At 35.9% G+C, this 24,760-nt stretch overlaps 1 protein-coding gene across 4 annotated transcripts in view; it reads right to left on the bottom strand.

Annotated features, from left to right (window-relative positions):
- The window catches only part of SPACA1 (sperm acrosome associated 1), a 79,020-nt gene that overhangs the window by 28,972 nt on the left and 25,288 nt on the right, over window positions 1-24,760 (bottom strand). For 3 of the 4 annotated variants that reach the window (XM_072642793.1, XM_072642794.1, XM_072642796.1), the window contains 2 exons: window positions 11,574-11,694; window positions 3,640-3,847 (listed from right to left, as the gene is read on the bottom strand). In XM_072642793.1, the coding sequence (XP_072498894.1) occupies window positions 3,691-3,847; window positions 11,574-11,694 (278 nt within the window). In that variant the 3' untranslated portion in view covers window positions 3,640-3,690. Of the gene's footprint in view, window positions 1-3,639; window positions 3,848-11,573; window positions 11,695-24,760 lie in introns of those variants that run through there. The other variant, XM_072642795.1, reaches the window with a different exon arrangement.

Genomic DNA, 24,760 nt, shown 5'->3' with positions numbered 1-24,760 from the left:
CAATTAAAATCTTCACTGTGGGCATTTATACCTCAGAAATTGGCAAATACTACAAATCAGGGCTTCATTTATTGTTTTAAATTGTTGGAGAAAATGTTAATGATGAAGATTAAACTTTAATGTGTCAGGAATACTTTTTTCCTGGAGAACTAGTTGTTAAACACTTGTCAGCAAGCCACTGAGTAGCCAGACCTTCTTTTTCATCTTCATCTCTTTTTTTGCTTTATTTAAAAAAAAAAAAGGTTCTTTTGAATTATCCTTCATCAACATCCTCAGGAAATTCTGAGATTTAGCACTCCTGACACTATTCTTAGCTCATCATGCAATTTATTCTTCATGCTGTTTGTATTTATTCTTCTTAATTATTATTATTCATTTTCTTCCTCAGTTACCTGTTTTATTTCTATCTTGTATACATATCAGGGATTTTGGTTCATTATTTTTACCAGATCTCTGCTTTAATTGTGAAAAAGAACTCATTTTGACAATGTAGATCAACATCTCCTCTGCAAATTAATAGTTCTAGTCATCTTTCCTGGGGCACTGAGATATAGAATGACTTGCAAACAGTCACACGACCAGTATGTGTTAAAGGTGGAACTGGAACCTAGTATTCCTTTCCCCTACTGAAGTAGTATGGTGGCTCTCTATCACTTCAATACACTCCCCTCTCTATAATTTTAATCTTATTTGTTAAATGAATTTCCCATCCATTAATGTATTTTAAGATAACTCCCAATTTTCTTCCTCATGAGAAAATTTTGCAATTTATATCTTTAGAATTTTATTCTTGAAAGCTATTACTTTTTGTCTGACTTCCCCTGGAATTACACTCTTTCACAGAGAAATTACCTAATTCACTAGAGGCCTTCTTATTCCTTCAATGTTTCTTGAATACCAAGGCACCTCTTAGACTGTTTATCTGATGTACTCGACTCTTACTCCTTGATCAGCCTTCTTCCTATTCTATTCACAGACCTTTGATAATGTCTTCTATAATTTGTTGCAGTCTACTTTCACCCAATGTGAAGCTTTCCACTGCCCTTTGACTTATCTGTCATTTTCATTCTTTTAGGATCATGGTGTTCCATCACTTATCACCAAGTAGCCTTAATGGGAAAATATTTTCAAACGATGGGTTTCGAGAGAAGGGAAAAGTTTGGTTATCATTGAAAAGTCTACATAATTTCACAATGTAATCCAGCATGTTCTCCTCAAACTAAGTAATCCAGCATGTTCTCATCATACTAATTTTTATGCCCAACTCATTACCTGCATGTGGCATTTGTTAAAGGTATGCTGACTGATGAACTCAGTGGAATAATATTATAAATAATTCATTTGGAGCACTAATCTAGTGCCACATAAAAGTAACTTTAAAATATTTTTTCAGATGGTATTTTGTTCTATTTCAAATAAAAAGAAACTGCAGGCATAGTGGATACTCTCCTGGACCCAGAATCAGAAAGATAAAGGTTAAAATTTAAGTAGCTTTGGTATTTTATCCTCTTTGATCTACTTCTTCCATAAACTTTTTCATTCATGTCTTGGAACCAAAGAGGTTGAGTGCTACCTTAGTACTTTGTGATTACTTATTCCAATGTTTTTTATACTAATAGTCATTAGATAAAATGTATTTGCTAAGATAGCAAACTAAAAATAACTATAAAATATGCTCTCTCCTCTCTTCAATAGCACAATCCTGCCCCTCCCCCTCCCAAGGGAACAACACACATATACACACACACACACACACACACACACAGTATCTGGGAAGAGGAAGTACAAATATAGACTATAATGGTAGTAAGATTCATGTGCAGGGAAAACATGTGTTGAGACAATTCTTGACTCCAAAACTCTAGAACGTTGAAGCCTTTTATCTTCTCAAGCAATCCTCTCTGTAGTCCAACTCTCAATTGCCAAGCCTAGCTCTTTCTTGCAGACATAATCAGCTCTCTTCTCTGCTTCCAGGAGTTATGCTCCTTGAAGTTGCTTCCTCCCTCATGTTAATATTTCTCTGTGTAAACATCTTTTTAAAGTGTATCTTCTCTTTCTATTGGACTCTGAGCATCACAAATTCTCCAAGTGCTCAATGGAGCACCTCCTTCTGGAAGAGTAAATCTACCGACTGACTCTATAGCTGATGGGAGGAGAGAGGAGAAAGAAATCACTTTCTCCCACATCCCTGCATGGGTTTCATTACCATTGCTATGAATCTTGACTCCCTCTTATTCTCTAGGGCTTAGTTATGTAACCCTCCATGGGTATGACTGACTTGTTGAGGCCAATTATGTTGTTCCCTTCTTTCACAATCAGAAGGTACTTATAGTTTATGAAGGTGTTAGAGAAAAGCTCCTTAATACCTCCTTTACTCTCCTTCACACCTTGTTGTGAGGTTATACGAGAAACCTTAAAACCCTCTTTATATAGTAATCTTAACCCCCCTGTTTCCAAAATTTCCAGCTATTTCAACCATGGCATAATTAAGTACAGTATAAAAATGGACATAACCAGTGATAAATATTGTAATTTTGCAGGTACTGAAAGCTAGAGACTAAAGCAATATGGCATCATGAATAGTTGCACTTGGAGTCATGAAGATATGATTGAAATCCTGCATCTGACAATTACTGCATCACCTCCTTCAGGTACCTTCAGCTACTGTTGCTGTTTCACCAGTTACCATGTCTCTCTTATTTATATTATACATATGTGTGCACATATATTTACGTGCATATTTTCTCTGCAATTAGACAGTAAGTTGTTTGAGAGCAGAAGAGGTTTCATTTTTGTATTTGTATCCTCTGCCACAGTGCCTGACATATGATAGACATCTGATATTTGAATGAATATTAGTTGTGTGATGATTGGCAAGTCACTTAAACCTGTCGGAATCTTAGATCATTCTTTAAAGAACTCCTGTGGAAAAGTAGCAACCTTTCTTAGTGGAATGAGTTCCCCATCTACAAAATAGCAAGTCATTGACATAAAATTCAGAGGATGAATGATATATAGGGGATTTTGCTTTTTCAAAATAACCACTGATGTTTACTGTACCATTAAACCATTTGCGATCCTGCTGTAGGGGCAGCCAAGTAGTATAGTAAGACAGCTGGCCCTGGATTCAGGAAGACCTGAATTTACATCCAGCCTCACACACTTACTAGCTATCTGACCCTGGGCAAGTCACTTAACTTCTGTTGGTCTCAGTTTACTCAAATGTAAAATGGGGATAATAATAGAACCTATTTTACAGGATTGTTGTAAGGATCAAATGAGATAATATATGTCAAGTGATTAGCATAGTGCCTGATACATAGTAGGCATTATGGATATAAATGCTCATTTCTTCTACTTTCCTTCCCCTCCTTCCTTATAAAAAACTGAACATAAGGGAATGAAAACATGAAGAATTTACTTTAGAGTCCTCTCTCTCCAAATTTATTTTCAGTGGCAAGTAAATACAATTCATCTAACTAAATGTCATAATCCGGGCAATGTATTAGACAGCTCTAAAATTAAATGTTAATCACCTTCCTACCAAGTTGTACTAAAGAAAGTCAGGCATTACCTTCATGCTACAAGAAACCACTTCCCCAAACATGTAAATGTTTTAGAATATATTTTATTTGTATAATAATGCATTTTACATATTCTCCTGCTCTTTGGTTTCTAATAGCTTATATGTCACTCAGTCCATTCAGTCAAGTATTCTTCTTCAGCCCCAATGGTATCTGATCGCAATGGTTCCATTGAAGCTGGATCTTTGAATCTTACTGAGCTCTCTTCAGAAGGCACCTCTGAAAAAGAGCCTTTTGTTGCCCACAATGTTTTTACAGTACCCCTAAAATTAAGAAAAAAGCAGGAATTAAATCTAAGACTAAGTGGTTTTGAATTTATACTTTCTCCTATCTGCCTTGAGCACTTGCATTCATTGTATGTGTGTTTATGAATGTATCTGCATGCCTATAAAGATATTAAACTAAAAATAGGAGGATTCTAGATGTTAAAGTAGAACAGATCTTAGAGGGCATCTCTCCCGTCCCCTTGATTTCAATTTAAAGAAACAGATCGAGAGAAGTTGTGATTTGCCCCATTTCTCATCGGAAGTAAATGGCAGAGCAGGAATTTGAATCTAAATCCTCCATCTCCAAATCCATCCCTTCTTCATTGTGCTAAATCAAGGGGACAGAGATAAAAATATCCACAAACATCTACCTAGTCAGATATCACAGAGAACAAATGGGAGGTGTGTTAAAGAAAATTAAATATCACTATTTGTTTTTTAGTCATTTCATTTGTGTGCAACTCTTTGTGACCCCATTTGGGGTTTTCTTGACAAAGATACTGGAGTGGTTTGCCATTTCCTTCTTGAGCTCATTTTTCAGATGAGGAAACTGAGACAAACAGGGTCAAGTGCTTTTCCTAGGGTGACACAGCTAGTAAGTGTCCGAGGCCAGATTTAAACTCAGGTCTTCCTGACTTCAGGCCTGGCACTCAATCCACTGGCTCACCTAAGGTTCCCCATGATCACTATGGTGGTCCATTAATTCACAAGACACAATATATAAGAGGGGCAGTAATAATACTCATGATTATGAGTGTCTTTTAACAAATAAGCAAGGTATTGGTAATACAAAAAGTGAACAAAAAATCTAAGTCAAGAAGACTGAGAGTTGAGATATCCCTCATGACTAACACATTCCAATAAAAAGGTAGACCTCAGTCAAAAGGAGTGGAGCAGTATTATATACCCAGAGGAAATACTTATTGAGTGTATCCATAAATCACAAGGATAAAGATGGAGGACATTTGGGTGTCAATCAATATAGAGAGAAAAAGAAGTGGGATAATAGTAGGAGTATAATGGACCATCCAACCAGGAAGAGAAATTGTTAGTGAATTCCAGAAACATAGCACAGAATTATGATATTGTAGTGATAAGAAGCTTCAGCATTTTCTGGGATTCACCTAAAAGCAGAGTAACCAATAAGGTTTTGACTTTCTGCATATTTCATCCTTCAAAAGTTATAGCAAACAAGCAATGAAGGAAACTACTATTTTGGACCTAACTCTGACCAATAAGAAAGAACCAACTGCAAAAATACAAATGATGTGAACATTGAGAGGAAGAACCCACTTCATCTGACAGTTCTTGGCAAATAGAAGCTGAGGGTTAAGAATTGTTTGACATTTAATCTAGTTTTATAGAGTATGAATTTCAAAAGAGAAGGAAGGAAGGAAGGAAGGAAGGAAGGAAGGAAGGAAGGAAGGAAGGAAGGAAGGAAGGAAGGAAGGAAGAAAAAGAAAGGCTGGTCAGGAAACCATTATTTTAAATTATACAGGGAAAGTAAACTCAATAGAAATGGAGTGTTCTTGAGAACAAAATCCTGACAATAAATACAAGTTTCAGATGAATGGAAAAGGTTAAAGATATCTAAAAGGACAGAGGTGGTTGCACAGGGAACTCATCAATGAACTATTTTAAAGAGACAGATAGAAGATTAGTATATCCTCTTAATACAAGCAAATGATTGAAGATACATACAAATGAATGGATGGCCCCACAAAGAAAAGTGTCAGGAATGATAAAGCTCAGAACTAGCTGAAGTCAATTAAGGAGAACAAAACTGGGGATCTTTAGAGATTATATCCATGTGTGCGAAGTGTGGCATAGTTGTAGAGATTATAGGATTACAGATCAAGGAATCTTAAATATAGAAACAGAGAGGACCTCAGAGACCATTTAATGCAAACCCTCCGTTTTATAAATGAGGTAACTGAGGATCAAGGAGGTTGAGTCGCTGACTCTAAATCAAGAAGTCTTTGATCTGAGTGCTACCACTGACATATATTAATAGTGACTCTGAGAAAGTCACCAATCTCACATCATCAACAAAATCTTAGCATCTTGAACCAGATTGTACCATGACTTCTCCAACTCAACATGTCCAAAACAGAACTCCCTACTTTCCTCCCAAACCCTTCCCTCTTCCTAATTTCCCTGTTATTGTCAAGGGTACCACTATCCTCCCAGCCACCCAGGCTACCAACGTAGGTGTCATCCTTGACTCCTCTTAATTCATACTCATTCCAATGCCTACTCTGTCACCAAATCTTATTCTTACTTTCACAACTCTCATATACATGTATTTCTCACATAGCTGCCACCCTGATACAGGCTCTCATCACCTCACACCAGGAATATTACAATAGTTTTCTTGTTGGTTTTCCAACCTCATCTGTCTCCAATCTAAACCATCTTCCACTCAGCTATCAAAATGGTTTCTTTTCCCAAAAAATGCAGATCTGATCCTCACTCAAATATATATCAAATATATATAATCAAATGTAAAATCTTCCCTTTGGTTTTTAAGAGCTCTCATAATTTAGCTTCTTCCTACTTTCCAATCTCCTTAGATTCTACTATCCTTTATGTATTCTATCATCCAGAAACACTGACTTTCTTACTCTTCAGGAACAAGACGTTTCATCTCCTGATTGTGACTTTCACTGGCCCTCACCATGGACTGGAATGCTTTCCTCTTCACCTCTGCCAGTGACTTCCTTCAAGAGCCAGCTTCAATCATACCTTATGTTAAGAGGCTTTTCCTGGTTTATATTCCTTCTCTTCCTCTCTCAACTCCAGTGTCTTCCTTCTGAAAATCCCTTCTATTCACACTATGGAGATTGTGTGTATGTATACACACATATGTATTTTTTCTACATATTTTACTCCCTTTAGAATATGAGCTACTTGCAGATAGAAACTATAGTGCCTGGTGTGTGTAAATGATTAGTAAATGCTTGTTGACTGGCAGAGTTAATGATCTAACTCTACATTCATACTTACTGGGAGTTCCAAATACAAGTGAAATCACTGGTCTGGTGCAAAAAAAAAGAAAAAGAAGAAATATGGGTTAAGTGTGACATCAAAGAAAGCATATGACCTCTGCTTGGTGGTGGATTAGACAATGGTGATAAAGAGAAGGCACACTTGCCCCATTCACATTTGGCTCATGTTTCTTCCAAGGAAAATAATCTATGGTCAGTGAGAAATTGAATGAAAAAGCTAACAGGGAATTAAAACTGAAGATAAGTGAGTGAAGATATGTTAAGAAAGTTCCTAGCTCTTTTGATGAGTTAAGGCTAGAAGATCCAGGTGAAATATATATCCCATGGTGCAGAGAGATTTGAGGATGGAATGGTTCTATTTCTCATTTGTGATCTTGAAAAACTATAGAAAACAGTAAAAATGACATAGCACCGGGGGAAGATAATTGTCTCAATCCTCAAAGATGGAAGAAACAAGAGCATTCTAACTATCATTCAGTGAATTTTGTGATTACTTTAGAAAGGGAAGTACATCATTATGAGAGCCAGCATGGGTTCATTAAAAACAGGCCATGCCAGGGTAAAATCATTTCTATTTTTAATAGGTTCCTAGGCTAATAGAACAGAGGAATACTATAGATGTGGGCTGGGTGATAGAACAACTAGATGAGTTTAAGAATTAGTTGAATGACTAAATCTTAAGAACAGTGATTAAGGTCAACCTGGAGAGGGGTCTCTAATAATAATAGGTGACACGTATATAGTTCTTTAATATTCGCACAGCACTTTTATGCATTATCTTACTCGAATCCTATAATGATTCTGTGAAATAAATATTAAAGGCATTATGATACCCATTTTACAGTTGACAAAACTGAGGTTCAAAGTGGTTCGTGATTTTTTCAAGGTCACACAGTTAATAAATATTAGCAATAGAATTCAACTCATGTCTTCTCGTCCCCAAGCTTATGCCACGATGCTTCTCTAATAATTACTCCTTATATCTTCATTGGACCTGTGAGTTCATTAGTATAGGGATTTGGAATAAAGGACTTCCTCTGCTAGTGTAGATTAGTACCTGCTGTCTGTATCTTACAGTCTGGAAGTTACCTACAACATTGAGAGATTAAGCCATTTGCCCAGGATGACACAAATATCACATATCCAGCAGGTCTTGAACCCAGATCTTTCTGATTCCAAGGTTATATGGAACATATATATATATATATATATATATATATATATGTATATATATATATATGTATATATCATACATAATCATCATCACCTTCTCAGAGAGAAGAGACTATCACTAAGGAATAATTGTAATAATGGAAAAATTTGTTTCTCCTATACAATCGTTACCACTAAGAATGATACATTTCCAATGGTAAAAATGGCACTGAGCAATTATTGAGTTTATCACCTTGCTTTCAAGGATGGTAATACCAAAAGGTCCTCATTAAATTTTTATTCTCTGCAAGCTTTACATTTGTATAGCACTTTAAAGGTTGCTAAATACTTTACATAAATTATCTAAGTTGATGCTCATAACAATCCAAACAATTAGGTTCTATTATTATCTATATTTACAGATGAGAAAAAACAAGATCAGACAAGCTAAGTGACTTGCCCAGGGCAACCGTCAGAGGTAGGATTCAAACCCAGATCTTCTTGACTTCCAATCAAGTGCTCTATATACTATGCCAGGGATCTGTCCATGGCCCTGTACTAACACATCAGAGGTGTCAAAACTGAAGTCAGCGGGCCCTGACAAAACTCAGGAATGCAGCCCAAACCAGATTAAAATGTAACTGGAAAGTGTTTAAGAAAATAAATAAAAATACAGTACAACATAGATCATGTTAATTTGTGTATTTCTAAGTGAATGGCAGCCTGCAAGAATCTCTTTCTATTTGAGGTTGATACCATTGCTATATATATGTGAATGCATAGATGGATAACATATGTATAATATTTGCTGATGATATAATTCAGGGAGACATATTAGGTGACAAAATGAGAATATGAAAAGATCTTAAGAAAGTATAACTATGAGATAAAACTAATACAATTGAAATAAAAAATAAATTTAAAAAGCTATACTTATGTTTAAGAAAACATCCAATAAGTTCCAGAAAGAGAATGGTTCATTATTCTCACAGTCAAAAAGACATGGTGATCTTATGTACTATAAGAGATGTGTGCATATATACATATATAGATATAGGTTTATACACATATATGTGTGTGTGTATAATAGATATATGGAAAATATATCTATAATACATATTATGAGTAGATATATATTATACATATGTATATAAACACATACATGTATAAATAGACTATATGTGTGTCAATAGTCTGATATGATAGACTAAAAAATTAATTGAGTATTAATAACTGCTTAATGTCCAAAATGAGGGAGTCAGTCCTGCTATATTTCATTCTTGTCAGATGACGTTGGGAGGGAGTAGTATGTTCACTTAAGTGTCTCATATTATGGAAGAGACATTGACAAGCTGTAGTGCTTGTGGTATGGACTGCCTTAGAAGACAGAGTGAATAGTGAATTCTCCATTACTGGAAGTTGTCCAATTGAGACTAACAGACAACTTTGTTGTTGTAAGGGGGTCCCTGGATAGAAACTAACTGCCCTAGGTGAGATCAAGGTTCTTTCTAATCTAAGCTTTTATGATTCTAGTCTAACTTCCTATCCAATGGAGAAAACCCCTCCTCTGACTAATTTTCCTGACAAGTAGTCATCAGATCTTTCTTGACTAGCTGCAGTTACAGGAACCTCACTACTGCATTCTATTCCAGAGGCAGCATTGTATACAGGATGGAGAGCTGAACTTTGAGTGAGGAAGATCTGGCCTCAAATCTTGCTTCAGATAACTACTAGCTGCGTGACCCTAGGCAAGTAGCAAACTCTAGGAGACTGCGTCCTCTCTATTAAAAGGAGATAGATTTGACCTCTAACATCTCCTCTGACTCTAAATATCTGATTTTATGGCTCAAAATGTAAGAAGTTTCTCCTTATATTGAGTCTCCTTGAAGCTTCTATCCATTGGAAACTACTTCTGTTATTTTAAGCTTTTACACAGACACACACACACACACACATACACACAAATGTAATCTAATATTTGTTCTCCATAGTCCTTTAGTTATTTAAAGAAAACTCTTATGACCTCCTTCCCTAGAGTCTTCTCTTTTACAAACTATTTGTCCTCAGTTTCTTTTAGTTTTTCTCAAATAGTAGGATTTGAAAACTTCTTGTGAACATCCTTTGGATACACTCCAATTTATTGATGTGTCTCCTCAAATATGGTTTCTGTAACTGAAAATCATGTCCCAAATATGTTCTTCACAGACTTAAATGGTATTTTCATATCTTTTGCTTTGGATAGAACAGTTCTATTAATGCAGCCTTACAGAGATAGCATTAGTTTTTTTGAATCTTACATAGGGTCATAAATGTCATAGGTCTATCACATCTGTTAAGCTTAAGGAATAATATAGTGTACGATAGCTTGTTGGGCTTGGGATGAGGAAGACATGAATTCAAATCATGCCTTAAATACTTTCAGTGTGAGGAAATCACAACTACTTTAAGACTCAGTTTCCACATCTGTAAAATGGGAATCATCATAGTACTTAGGTCACAGGGTTGTTTGGAGATTCAAATAAAATAATATATGCATATATATATATCACTTTGAAAACCTTATTTTGTTTGGGTGTTTCAGTTATTTGTGATCCCATTTGGGGTTTTCTTGGCAAAGATGCTAAAGTGATTTTTCATTTCCTTCTCCAGCTCATTTCATAGATGAGGAAACTGAGACAAACAGAGTGAAGTGACTTGCCTAAGGTCACACAGCTGGTTGTTGTCCTTCATTCTCAAAGAGGACCAAAGCGACATCACTATGATAAAATCAAGTTTTAATGTGTCCAGCTGTGGCTGATCAGACCAATACAAGCTCAGAATACTCTCCCACAGGTTGAGCACAAATAGTCCATGTGAACATTTGGGCTGGATTCTCTAGATCTGCGCATCTTACATTTCTTTTCAGCTATTTCAATTCTGCTTTGCTCATAGAGCACAGAACCTTTCTGATGAGGTCACATCATACTAGGTGGTCCTGTGCCAATGTTTCCCATGTGTCACACAATCTGTAAGTGTCTGAGGCTGGAACTGAACTCAAGCATTCCTGACTTTGGGCTTGGTGCTCTCTTTCCATTGTGCTATCTAGCTGACTGTGAAAAACTTATAGTGCTATATATGAAATAAGCTATTATTATTAAGCCTACAGATAACTTGCATTACTAAGTCTTTTTCACATGTTTTCTAGCCCTCTCTACTCCATCATATATGAGTTTGGCTGATTTTTTTTAACTGAAATGCAAGATTTTACATTTATTCAAAGTAAATCAACCCACTTTTCTAGCCTGCACTTTGGGGAGCTGACTAATTTATAAGCTCCTCAAGAGCAGAAAGAATGTCTTATTTATCCTTTTATCTACCCTAGGGTCTCAAATAGCTCTTTGAATATCATAGGCACTAATAAAAGTTTGTTGAATCAACATATACTCTCTTTCTGTGACTTACTGGTAATGGGGATATTACACATATTTTCATTTCAAGAAATCGATTGACTACAATAACTAGTCCCCAATTGAGAATTGAAAGAATCATAATTACAGAAAACAAAAATCCAGCTATTCACCTACCAGTGAATAATTATGAAAATTAAAGCGAAGATCACACCGATACAAACAATAACACCGGTGATCAGGACAAATACCAATACTATATCAGTGGCTGGTCTGTTAATGCTTCTTGTCTTTAGTTCTAAAGGAAAAAATAGATATTCAGTTATTGGTATTACTATTATCATAGCAAAAATCATCTTGAAATGTAAGTAGAAAATAAATTCTTGGAAAAAGTTATTTTAAAAAGCACAGGGATATGTCAGTAGACAGTAAATTATATATGGATTTGATCTACATTTGAACTGCAAAGAGAGGTATTGGAAATCAGAACAGGATAGAATTACACAGAGAAACCTATCTTGTCTTCTTTTATCTTTACTCTTTCAGTTCCAGAAAAATCCATTTATAGAAGAGATGGAGATGATTTTTGTTCTAACTTGTCCTGACAAACTTCTACTTCCCAGTCATTGTTTAGGAGCTGGGATGATCTGCTTTGTGAATTATGTTCAACAAATACTCATTAATTGCTTTCTATACATTAGATGTTGTAGTATGTGCTAGGAATATCAAGATATAGCAATACATTCTCTACTCTCAAAGAGCTTACCATCTAATACCCATTTGGGACCATATGCTCTAGGCAGAACAGAAATTTTATTTTATCATCACAGACTATAGCTTTAATTATTATGAGCCATTTTATAAAAATATTACTATGCCATGTGGGCTGATGATTCAAGATAAAGCTTATTCTTATTAATGGGGGAAAATACTTACAATCCCATCTGAAGGAAGACTCTATCTGTATGCAGAGAAAGAACTGATAAATAGAAATATGTATAGAATGGTTTTACATTGTGTGTATGTGTGTTTTTGTGTCTAATGGTAGCCATCTCAAGGGGTGGGGAAAGAAAAGAAAGAAATTTACATGATAAATTTATTATATATTTAAAAGGAATAACAAGTTGTACATATAGACTTACAGTTTCATTGCAATCATCTTTTTATTATTCTACTGTTATGGAAATGCTTGTTCTATTTCATAAATTAAAAATGAAATAAGTAAAACTAAAGAACACACAATCTCTTTTCTTACTAACAGTGGTTCAGCAGTCATTTTTATGCAGTGAAATGAATACTTTAAAAGACAACACCCTTTAATTTAATATATATAGGTTGTCTAAAGCAAGACCTGCAAAAAAAAAAAAGAAAAGGAAAAGAAAAAACACAATTTTGTGCTTCCTACACAGTGTATCTAAGCAGCACCAACCTGGGTCTAGATGAATAAAAGGAGGTTTAGAGTAGTAGGGAAATGAGGGGAGAAAGAAGAAAATTACAAGGACAATTTCATGGCCATATCTGATTTTGCTTCTCTGTTATTAAAATAATAAGTGAAAATAGCTTATTCTTGGAGTTTAGACATATTAGATAAGCAGGCAAGTAGCTACCTGAAAAATTAGCTTTTAGACAGACATAGGCTATGTTTCTCCAGTGCAAAGGCTTTTATTACTGCAGATACAACTAACACTTTAAAGAAGGCATCATGATATAGTGGAGAAGGAGAAAGTAATAATACTTGGGGTTTAGTTCAACTCTGCCACTACCACACAAATAATTTGGCCTCTTCTGGATCTCATCCTATTTCCCCATCCTCAAAATAAGGAAATGGGCCTAGATCATTTCAAAGTTCTCTCCAGTTCTAAAAGTCTACAGTTATTCTTACAACACTGGGTTCTAATCATGAGGCTATCTGAAGAGGTCATGTAACTCTCCTTTCAATCTTTTCTTTTTCAGACAAGATATGTCCTAAACTAAAAATAGGTGGTTCAACAGATAGAGTGCCAGACCTGGAGACTGGAAGGCTCATCTTTCTGAGTTCAAATCTAACCTTAGACAATTACTAGCTGTGTGACCCTGGGCAAGTCACTTAACCCTGTTTGCCTCAGTTCCTTATTTGTAAAATGAGCTGGCAAAGGAAATGGCAAACAATTGTAGCATTTTTGCCAAGAAAACACCAAATGGGTTCACAAAGGCTTGGACATAACTCTAAAGCTACTGAAAGACAATTGAAACTCCCAAACCAATACAAGAAGAAGAAATCCAACAGACACTTACAAAGCAAAGGAGTAGACATTGCAATGCAATACAAAGTAGTGTCTACTCCTTGACAGTAAGGATTATCTAATTGTATGTCCAGTGCCTGACATATAGTAGACACTTAACATATTCTTGTACATTGATTGATTGACCAACCATGTGCAAGTTATTGTGTTATTTTTATTTTTTCTTTTCTATCACAAGACCACAAATTTCCATTATTTTTCTCCATCACTCATTTCAGCACCTAACATCCTCGGGCTCAGGAAATGTTTCCTTACATACAATTTAAATCTTTCATGTCACAGATTAGGACTCTCTTCATGATATTCCATGACAGCTCTTCAAATTCTTAAAATATCTATCATGTTTTCCCCCCATACTATTTCTCTTATTTAAGCTAAAAATATCCAGTTCCATCAACTAATTATTGTATGACAGGGATTCATTGCTCTTTCCCATTCTGGCTGTTCTCTGGATACTCTAACTTGTCATTGTCCTTAAATGGTGGCATCCAGAACTGAACATTGTACTTTAGACATGGTCTGATCAAAGTAAAATACAGAGAGATCATCACCTTTTTATTCTCTAAAGCAATGATTCTTTTAATGTAACATTAACTGTTTGGTTTTCTTAATATGCTACTCACCAATACTGAGTTTACAAGTCAACCAAAAGCCTCAGATTTCTTTCAAACATGATAAATCATAAAATCCTATGCAAGGTGTCCAAAAAAATCTTAGCACAATTTTCATCTCTAATAGATTAAACTGCACTAAGACTTTTGGGAAACTGTTTTTAGAGCTACAAAGCACCTTACGAGTCATCGAGACTGATCCTTTCTGTTACAGATAAGGAACCTAAGTAACCTCTAGAGAGATTAACTGACTTGTTGAGGGTCACATATGAGTGTCTGAAATGATTTTTAACTCAGGTCTTCCTAATTCCAAATTGAATGCTCTACACTACACCATGCTGCCTCTTATAGTGTGTGTACATGTGTGTGGTTTACCTGTATATGTATACATACATATGTATATGCATATTCTTTCTCTATTTACGTATATATATATATATATATATATATATATACATATATATGAGAGAGAGAGAGAGGGAGGGAGAGATGGAGAATGAAAAAGTGATGAGTGATATTTTTTGATGATGGCATTATATTCACCTGTGTTAAGTTAGTATGTTCTACTATATTGTGTGTATATTTCCAGCTAAAACATCTTTTTGATAAATAGACCATTAAAATGGTGACTTTGGTACTGTATCCAACTGTCATTTTCTTTAAAAAGTGAACCAGTTGTTTTTGCTACTTAAACTGTTGAAAGCATTTTATCATAACATGAATGAATTTGTCTAGTGTTATGGCTGCCAGAGGATGCACTCTACTGAACTGTATCATCTATCTAAGTTAACTTATTGAAAATACCCCAGGGATTGAGGTCTTCACCATAGGTAACCAGAGAATGAGACAGAGACACATAAGTGCAAATGAATAATGATAATCAAGTGAGTTCAGTGAGAATCAACACCAACTAAGGAGACCTTAATTCTTAGTTCATTGAAAAGCAACGCTTAATCCACCATTCATTGCCACCATGGACTGCTGCTATTTAAAGGAGGTTTTCTGTAATAATACATTTATTTAGCTCTTTAGCTGTGTCATTGCTTGACCTATATCCAAAAGAAATTGAGGAAATGGGAAATGTTATAGTACAAAGTGCTTATGGTGGCTCTTTTCATGGTAGCAAAAGACTGAAAGGTGGGGGGGTGGGATGCCCATCAGTTGTAAGAATGCCTGAATAAATTGCAGTATGTGAATGTGATGGAGTGTTGTACTATAAAGAATAAGTAATTTCAGAGACATGGAAAGATTTGCATAAATTTGTGTGCTGAGTGTGGCGAGCAAACCTTGAAGAATAATTTGTACTGTAGCATCAAAATGACTAAAATAAACAATTTTGAAGACTTTTGTAAGCTAATGAAGAATAAAAGGAGCAGAGGTAGGAGACAATTTATACACCACAACACTGCAGAGACAACTTGGAAAGTTCTAAGATCTAGGATCAAAACAATGACCATTCACAATTCCAGAAGATTAATGGCAAAGCAAGCTATATACCCTCCTGAGAGAAAGGTGATGGATGTGGGGTGTAGAATTATATGTGTGTGAGCAACACGTATATGTATGTATATCTTTATGTATACATACATATGTGCATGCATATAAATTTATTCATGTGTGTATAAACACGTAAATACATATATACATATATATATATTTGTCTGGAGCTAATTAAGGAATTTGTTTGGCTTAATTATGCATATTTTTATAGGGAATTTGTTTTCCTTTTCTTGTTTTCCCAATGGGGTAGGGGAATGAACAAGAGGGAAAAGATTTCTGTTCGTCTAAAAAGCAATTTAAAAAAAATAGGAAGTTTGGGATATTGAATGTTGGTGCACTTTCTGATGAGTTTACTGTACTACTAGTTTTATCTAATTGTTTTACTTCATTATAAAAGATCTCTCATGGATTGGGGTAATCTATAACACATCAATAAAACTAAGGAGAAAAAATGTATAAAGCAATTCTCTCAAAATAATTCTGAGAGACAGGTGATGCAACTATGATTATCCTCACTGTGGAGATGAGAAAACTGATACTTGGAGAGTTTAAGTGATTTGCCTATGGTCACATTACATCAGAGAACGTATGGCAGGCAATATGAATGGAAAAAACATTTAAAGATCTGTTGACACTTTCCAGTCTGTCCGTACTCTGATTCTCATTTATATCTATATACTTGTAGTCTTCCAGCCTCTGTTTACATGTCCAATAAAATGAAATCCCAACACAATACAATGCACATTTATTAAGCACCTACTCCATGCCAAACACTGTGCTGTGTACTAGGGATACAAATAAGAAAAAGACAGTCCCTGCCTTCAAAGAGCTTACAATCTAACGGGTAAAGAGGACACACAGAAAGTTTAACAGCAGGCAGGGATGGAAAGGATAGCCAAGGGCATAATGATAGAGTTGAAACCGAGCAGCAAAGTTTGTGGGAAATAAAAAGTCGGCTGGGTTTCGGAATTCTCTTTAAAGAGTCTTCAGGAGGAGTTGTTTGTTTGTTTTTTTGTTTGTTTTTTTACTGTTTTCCAGCCCTCTAATCAGAGGAGCAGAGACAACTGAGGGTACTAATAAGATGTAATAACCAAAGCTGAAACAGCCTCCATGATGATCAGTTTTCTGGTGACATATGAATCCTGCAGGAGGCGGAGGTGGGGTATATAATGATGGTGGATTCAAAACCACAGCACAGCTGGTGGGAAAGGAATGTCCCTTGAGAGTACAGGCTATTTTTGTTTTTGTCATAGTATCCCCAGAGCTGGGAATACAGGTCAATAAATGCTCATTGGATTGCTACTGGATTGTATGCATGTACTCATCAGCCATTCAGATCCTTACATATATTATACAAAAGTAGTGCCAGCTATTATCATCTCCCTTTCAACAGCAGTTATTCATTCAGTAACTAATGGGTAATATTAGTTTTATATTATATATAATTATAAATATAATATAATTATATTACAGTATATATATACAGTACAGTACTGTAACCCTTCCATTTTGAAGGGAAGTTGGACAGAATGAGTTGATCGATATATATCTATATAGATATGTATGTGTATATATGTATATGTGTATGTATATATGTGCATGAATTGAAGGAGTGTACTCAATTTTTTAAATAGGATACACAATAAAAAAATTAATTTGTAGCTCATGACTTGAGGGAACTCCCGGAGGCAACTTTCTCTATTAATGCAAGTTGACAATTTACAGTATTATAGATTTATTAGGCACTGAGAGGACAAGTAATTAACCCAGAATCACACAGTAAGAACTTGTTGGAGGTAAGGTTTGAACCCAGGCTCTCCTGATTCTGAAGTAAACCACTATGTCTAGGAAGATAAGTTGCCCTTTTACATTTTTTAATCGCAGAAAATAATAATCCTTAAGAACATGCATATATTTATTTGCAATAAGTGAAAATCCATATTACAATAAAGATTCAGAGCCATTGATGGACTGTAATACACATTTGAAAAATACACATTTTCAAAGTCAAGGGGTACAATATCCAAATGTTGGGGTCTTGCCCCACCAACCCTGTAAATGTGTTTTATTAATGCATAGGTTCATACATAACTTAATAGAATGCTAAGAGTCGGAAAAAACCATAAAGGTGATCTGTTCAAGTCTTTTACTTAACAGGGGAAAACAATTGATGTCCAGATAGTTGTAGTCCAGATAGTTCCCCAAAATCATAAAGCTAACAAGTGGCAGAACTAGTCTTTGAACTTAGGTCTTCTGATTCAGTAATTATATGGATTTAATTGCATTTTATCATGTGACCCTAGTGGTTCCCTGTGGGAACTAGTAAATAACACGTCAAACTAGAGTATTGGAACAATTTATTTGAAACACCATCATGGACTACAATTGGACCATGGGAAGAGTCAAATTGTTAATGACAGAATTCCAACAAGAACCAAAATTTGAACCTTTGATAGTTATAGGAGAAAACCAAATGAAATATTTTTTTTCTTTTTCCTCAAACTTCCTCACTTACTAGGTCACAAAACCATAGAACATCACTGTTGATAGTACATAGCAGATAGACTATCTAGTCCAACCCATGATAATTAAAAAAGAATTCCCAGTGCAACATACCCAAACAAGTAATGACCCAGTTTGACCTTGAAGATCTGGAAGGAAGGAAGGAAGGAAGGAAGGAAGGAAGGAAGGAAGGAAGGAAGGAAGGAAGGAAGGAAGGAAGGAAGGAAGAATTAAGCACTTAGACACAAAACACTGGGCTAAATGCTAAAGGATATAGAAAAGTAAGACAGCCCCTACTCTCAAGAAGCTCACATGCTAATGGGGAACACAAAATATATGGAAGGTTTAGGCTGCAAGTTTGACAAAGTCCCATAGTCCTTAGGATATGCTGGCTAAGTAGGTGTTAATGCTTCTTCTTTAATATCATTTCCACTTACAAAGTATCGATTTCTAACATTGAAGTGTCAAGATCATTGGTGGTAAGAACTTTCTTCTGGAGTGTCTTTAAAAGATGTGATTATAATTCCCGTAACAGCAGTTGCCAGATTGCACCTACACAATGGATGCTTTCCAGAATAACAACTGCAGGCACTGGGTTGGAAGCACTAGTATTCCTGAGACTCTTGGATTCAATATCCTGGGCTGTCTCAATCACAATGTGAGATGAAATGAGGATGCAGCTGGTGATGGTGGTGGTAGTGGTGGTTTGACTTGCTTGGTACATGCTGCCTCTGTGTCTCTCACAAGGTGACTTGCTGCTTCAGCTAGGCTGGCTTGCCTGCCCTATGTGTAGCAGTCAATTGACAGCTGCCAAGGATGGCTAGCCCCTTCTCCCCATAAGTTGCTTTTCCAAATGATGGCTTTCAAGGCTGGACTGGAAGCAGGATTTATGACTGGAAGATACTGTCATTCCTAGGATTCCTGTGCCTATGAATGAAGTGGAACCTACTACCTCCCAAATCAGTCCATTCTACTTGAAGACAGCTATCATGTCTCCCCACCTTAATCATAATATACATAAAGATATCTATGGTCTTACTGGTTCCTTTTTTCTTTATATCACAATCATTTCTTACTCATACTATCCAGATATGCTAGGTTGAACTCTACCTTATAACAAAGAACAATTAAGCAAAAACAGCTGAAACAAAAACTTTGAAAATATAAACACTACTCTGTCCAATAGTCTCCCCTCCCCACATTCTGAGAGTAGATAGGCAAAGCTATGCTAGTAAATATTTAACAAATAGTTCCCGGGGCGGGGAGGGGGAATGTACAAATGATAAACATTTAAGTTCAATCTGCATTATTGACATTTCTCCATAATTTCCTAAGTTTATACAATTAATAAAACATTAAATAATGTCCTGATTTGTAGCATTTGCCTATTTCAGAGGTGTGAATGCTCCAGTCAAAAACATAATAGGTTCTTGAGAGCAGCACACCCTAGAGGAAGTCTATGTTCTCCTCTAGGTCTTTCACTGAATTTTTCATTACTCTGAATGCAGCTGCCTCTTCCTGATCTTTTTATTTGCACTATTACAGTTTAAGTTAAGAATTCTTAACCACTTTTGTGTGATGGCCCCCTTCTCAAATAATATTTTAAATGCATAAAGTAGATAAAATTACAAATGAAACTAATTAGAATAAGATATTTTTAAAATAAGTTTGTGGACTATACAATAAGAACCCCTGGCTAAGTCTTCAGTCTAAACATTCCCAGGTTTCTTACATCAGTCCTCATTGGCATGATCTTAAAATAAGTGATTCACTATCTTGGTTATCCTGCTCTGCTTATAAATAAATGTCTTTCCTATCAGTACCCCAAAATTGAACACAAAACTCCTGATGTAGTCTGACTAGGACAAAATACAAAGGGACTTACCACTTCTTTACTCCTGGACACTTATCCTCTCATAAATTAGAGGTATTTAAGTTGGCACAATGCAAAGACTGCTGGAACAGAGGTCAGGAAGACCTGAATTCAAATTTGACCTCAAATACTTACTAGTCACGTAACCCTGGGCCAGTCACCTAACCTCTCTTTGCCTCAGTTTCTTCAACTGTAAAGTGGGTATAATGATAATACCTACCTCTCAGGGTTGTTGCAAGAGTCAAATGAGATAATATTTTTAAACAGTGCCTGGCACATTGTATGTATTTAATAAATGCTTGTTTCCTTCCTCTTCTACCTCATAAATCAGCTGATTGCTCTGTTTCTTGACCATCACATCACACTAATAATCTTCCATGAATGCAAGTTTTACTATTGGTTTTAAAAAAAGACCTTTTTTTTTCCCAGATGAGCTTACTAGCTATGTCTCCCTTATCTTGTTCCTGTACTTGTGATATTGATTTTTCAAACCTATGGATAAAATTTTACTGCTCAATTTTATTGTTCAATAAGATCATACCACTAAAGCTGTCATTCAAAAGTATATCAATTGGTTGAAAGGCAACTTTAAAAATGCTAATAGATGAAAAGTTCCAGTAGCAAGCATTCTTTGAGAAAGAAAAAGGAGAACCGACATGTTTTTTTCCCCTAAAGCTTCCTTTTTAAATATATGTAATTTAAAGAGAGGTCAATGTGGGAATTCACTTTGCTAAACCATAAATATTTGTTACAAGGATTTTCCCCTACTGGGTAGGGAAAGAAATATAGATGTCTGTTCATCCAAAAAATAAACATTAATAAAAAGAAACACTAAGAAATATTGCAAGTTGTCTTAGAAAGAGACAGACAGACAGTGAGAGAGAGACACAGAGAGAAACAGTCAGAGACGAGAGAGAGAGAGCAGAGGGAGAGGGAGAGGGAGGGGGGGAGAGGGAGAGGGAGGGGTGGGGAGAGAGAGAGTTATAGTACATTGAGAAGAACCAGAAACAAAATCTGACTTTGTAATTACTGGTTCATTGCTTTACGTATAAGCCTGTATAGACCACATTGAATGATACCAGTTCTTGAAAGAAATGGGATGTAAAGGACATAAAGAGAATGGGAAAAACAAGGCTAATTCATGAAACAAAAGCCAGATGTTATTGGAAGAAACCTGAAAATCTCATCATGTTTTAAAAAGTATATTGGACCATAGCTTCTCCCACAGTGCAAAGAAACAGAGTAAAATGAAAAAGAACTATAAATTGTATATGAAAGATAACAACGATGCAGCATGCACAGTATTTGATGCTTTAAGGGCATAATATTATTAAAAGGCTATTCAAAGTAGAATCAGGAAATAACCAAGGCAAAGAAACAACCATTTGGAGCACACACAAAAAGTCGGTATAATAAAGGCTAAGAGGAAAAGGAAGTTAGTGGCAAGAGAGCCTGAGAACAATTCCTAATAACTTTAATATATCTTGAGGTTGAGGTTTTTCTTCTTTTTCCTTCCAGATAAGTCTAGAGGAAAAAGAGCCTTTCCCCCCTAACAGAGTAGGCATTATAAAGTTTCTTAGGAAAAACTTCACATGGTTGTGAGGAAGAGGATGCACTCAAAGTTATTTTATCTTTTGGAGTACTGGAACTTTGTACTCTGAATAGAAGTTCAAAGAGATGGGGAAAAGTTATGTACTGCGCTTATAGGAAATCCATTATGTGAAGGCTTTCTTCATTCCTCCTTCCCAACTCAGGTGTTAGTGATCTCTCCTCCTCCCCAAATTTTTTTCTCCTACTTGCCTAAAGTGTTCCCCTTTGCCCATAGTGTGCCTATAGTGTTCCTTCAGTAGAATGTAAGTTCCCGAAAGTCAAGAAATATGTCATTTTGTATTTCCAGTGCCAAATACAGTTCCTTCCATATAGGAGGCACTTAATAAATCAGGCTAAGTCTGATGTGTCTATTATTACTCCTTACTGTTCTTGACTTTACAGCATTGCCACTTTCCCTTCTCCTAAAAACACTCTATTCCCTTGGTTTTGCTCCATATTATCTTCTTATCAGAAATTTCCCTCTCAAGTTTCCTTTGATGGAGCATCACCCATGTACCATTCCCTGACAATAGGGGTATCCTAATGCTCTAATCTTAGCCTACCTCCCATCTCTCTCTATCATCTTTCTCTATCCTCTATTAACTTTTCTAAGTCTGATTATGATCTCTATACAGTAATTCCCAAATCTGTACAGTCAGCACTATTTTCCATCAATAACAGTCTTTTGAATATATTGAATTGATGTCCAGTGGCCATTATCAAACTCAACATATCTAAAAATAACTGATTTTCCCCCTAAATTCATCCCTTCTCCAAACTTCCCAATTTCTATCGAGACACCATTCTTCTAGTCAAGTTTACAACCTCAGACTCATACTTGAACTATTCCCTTCTATCTCACCTTCTATTTCTAAATCATTTACAAGTCTTATTGATTTCACTTCTACAATATCCCTTATAGTCACCTCTTCTCTGCTCACATGGATAGCACCTAGAAGATGTCATCATCACCTCTCACTCAGACTCTTGCCACAACCTTCTAACTGGACAACTGTTCTCCAATGTCCTCTCTCCAATCTATCCTTCAAAGATATGCTAAAGTAATCTTCCTAAAATAAGTGACTAATGATGTCATTCCTCTGCTCAATGACTTTCAGTGTCTTCATATAAAGGACAAACTTCTTTGGCTGTCCTTTAAAGCCTTTCACAGTCTGGTTCCCTTCTACCTTTCCATGTTATTTATACACATACATATGCACACGTACATACATATATGCATATATGTGTATATACATACATATGTGTGTATATACATACATATGTGCGTGCATACACACATATCCCTTTTAAATGCTCCTTCCACCTTCATATATTTGCACAGGAATATTCCACACCTAGAATACATTCCTTCTTTGTCTCTGCCTTTTAGAATACATTTTAAAATCACTTGATGCCCTTTAAGGGTTAGCTCATGTGATATCTACTTTCCTGAGCCCTTTAATTATTAATGTTTTTTTCTCTCCTCAAATTATCATGTATTTATCTCTTTTTATGTTCTATGCTGCCCCCATAGAATCAAAATTCCTTAAGATCAGGGAACAGTTTTTTGTTTGTTATTTTACCTTTGTGTCCCCAGTGCTAAAACAGTGTTTTGTACATAGGAGGAGCGAATTAAATCCTTGTAGGACAGGATTTGTTAAATTAAATTAAATATGTAGAAATCTACATTCAAATAGATAACATGTAAGCAAAAGAATGTTTTTAATGACACGACATTTTAAAGTTTGAAAAACAGCATGCAAAATTGTAGTGGGAAAAAATGTTGGAATTGGATGGCCTGGGTTCAAATCCCTTCTCTGCTACTTACAACTTGTATGACCTTGAGATAAGTTTCCTTATCTATAAAATAAGGGTCCTGGACTACATGTCCTTTAAGCTCCCTCCCAACTCTCTATCTATGATCCCATGGTGTCCAAGTTTGCCCTTAACATTGCATTTTTACCAGAAGTCCTAAACCAAGTCACCAAAAGGTAAGCAGCTACATTAACAAATAAATAAATGCTCAAGCTTTTAGGTGTTCGTTCCACAAGAGTTTACTTTCTATAATATCCCTTAGAATCAAACTTTTACCCCGAGATACAGGGAGCTATAGAATTTGAGTCTCAAAACCCACTGGTATGAGGCTTTCTCCTCAGTGGTGGAGCTCCATGCCCTGCACTTGCATGAGGGGCAGGGTAGACAGAGTTGGGGAGAGTGAGAGCGAGGAAAACTCTTCAGTCTCTGCAGTCACTCCAGACATTTCTGGCTCCAGCTTCAAAAGAAGAAGGATGATGCCAATGCCACTTCAGGTTGTGTAAGCAAGAATAAGACCATGGGAAGACCCTGGGAAGAAGACAACATGAGAGGAGCTAGCAGGATCCATCATGTCCCTAATCCCTGCCTTGCTACATTGAAAACTTGGGGAAAATTCCCTTTGGGTAAGATCTGGGACTATCTCCTGGTTGAGCTGAGTTACTTCACTCCCAACAGTAAAGCTCCTTCATTCTTCATTGTCTGGAATATATTCTTCTACATATACTTTCTCTAATTTCTATTTTGCGATTGACTTTGATAAATTAATTTCCTTGTTACTGGTTATGTGTATTCACTGTGGTCCTAGTATTTGGTGGGAAAGGAGTCAAGTCATGCATATAAAGCAAGGGTCCTCTTTTCCCCATGAATGAAGAGCAATGAGAAATTTAGCATGAACTTGAAAACTGCATCCCTTAGACTAATAATATGTAAGGGAGAAAATAGGTATAATTCTAGCCTGGTACTTCCTTCTCTCTGAGAAAAGCAGAGTGGCCAGGCTTTGGGGCCTAATCCTCTTGTGAGGTCTCCTCCTGGAATGAATTAAAGTTTCTCTTGGAGAAGGGTAGGGGGCAAAGAGGTTAAAGATATCTATTCTTTCTCCCTTCAAGACATATAATGACATGCCCATGCTACATGTAGCCCTAGCCGCAAATAAATTTAATTCAATTATTTATTTAATTAATTAATATTAAT

This window comes from Notamacropus eugenii, chromosome 2 (genome assembly GCF_028372415.1).
Source record: "Notamacropus eugenii isolate mMacEug1 chromosome 2, mMacEug1.pri_v2, whole genome shotgun sequence".
Taxonomy (NCBI): Eukaryota; Metazoa; Chordata; class Mammalia; order Diprotodontia; family Macropodidae; genus Notamacropus; species Notamacropus eugenii.
The sequence above is the reverse complement of the archived record's forward strand: the minus strand, read 5'-3'. Positions and strand labels throughout refer to the sequence as shown.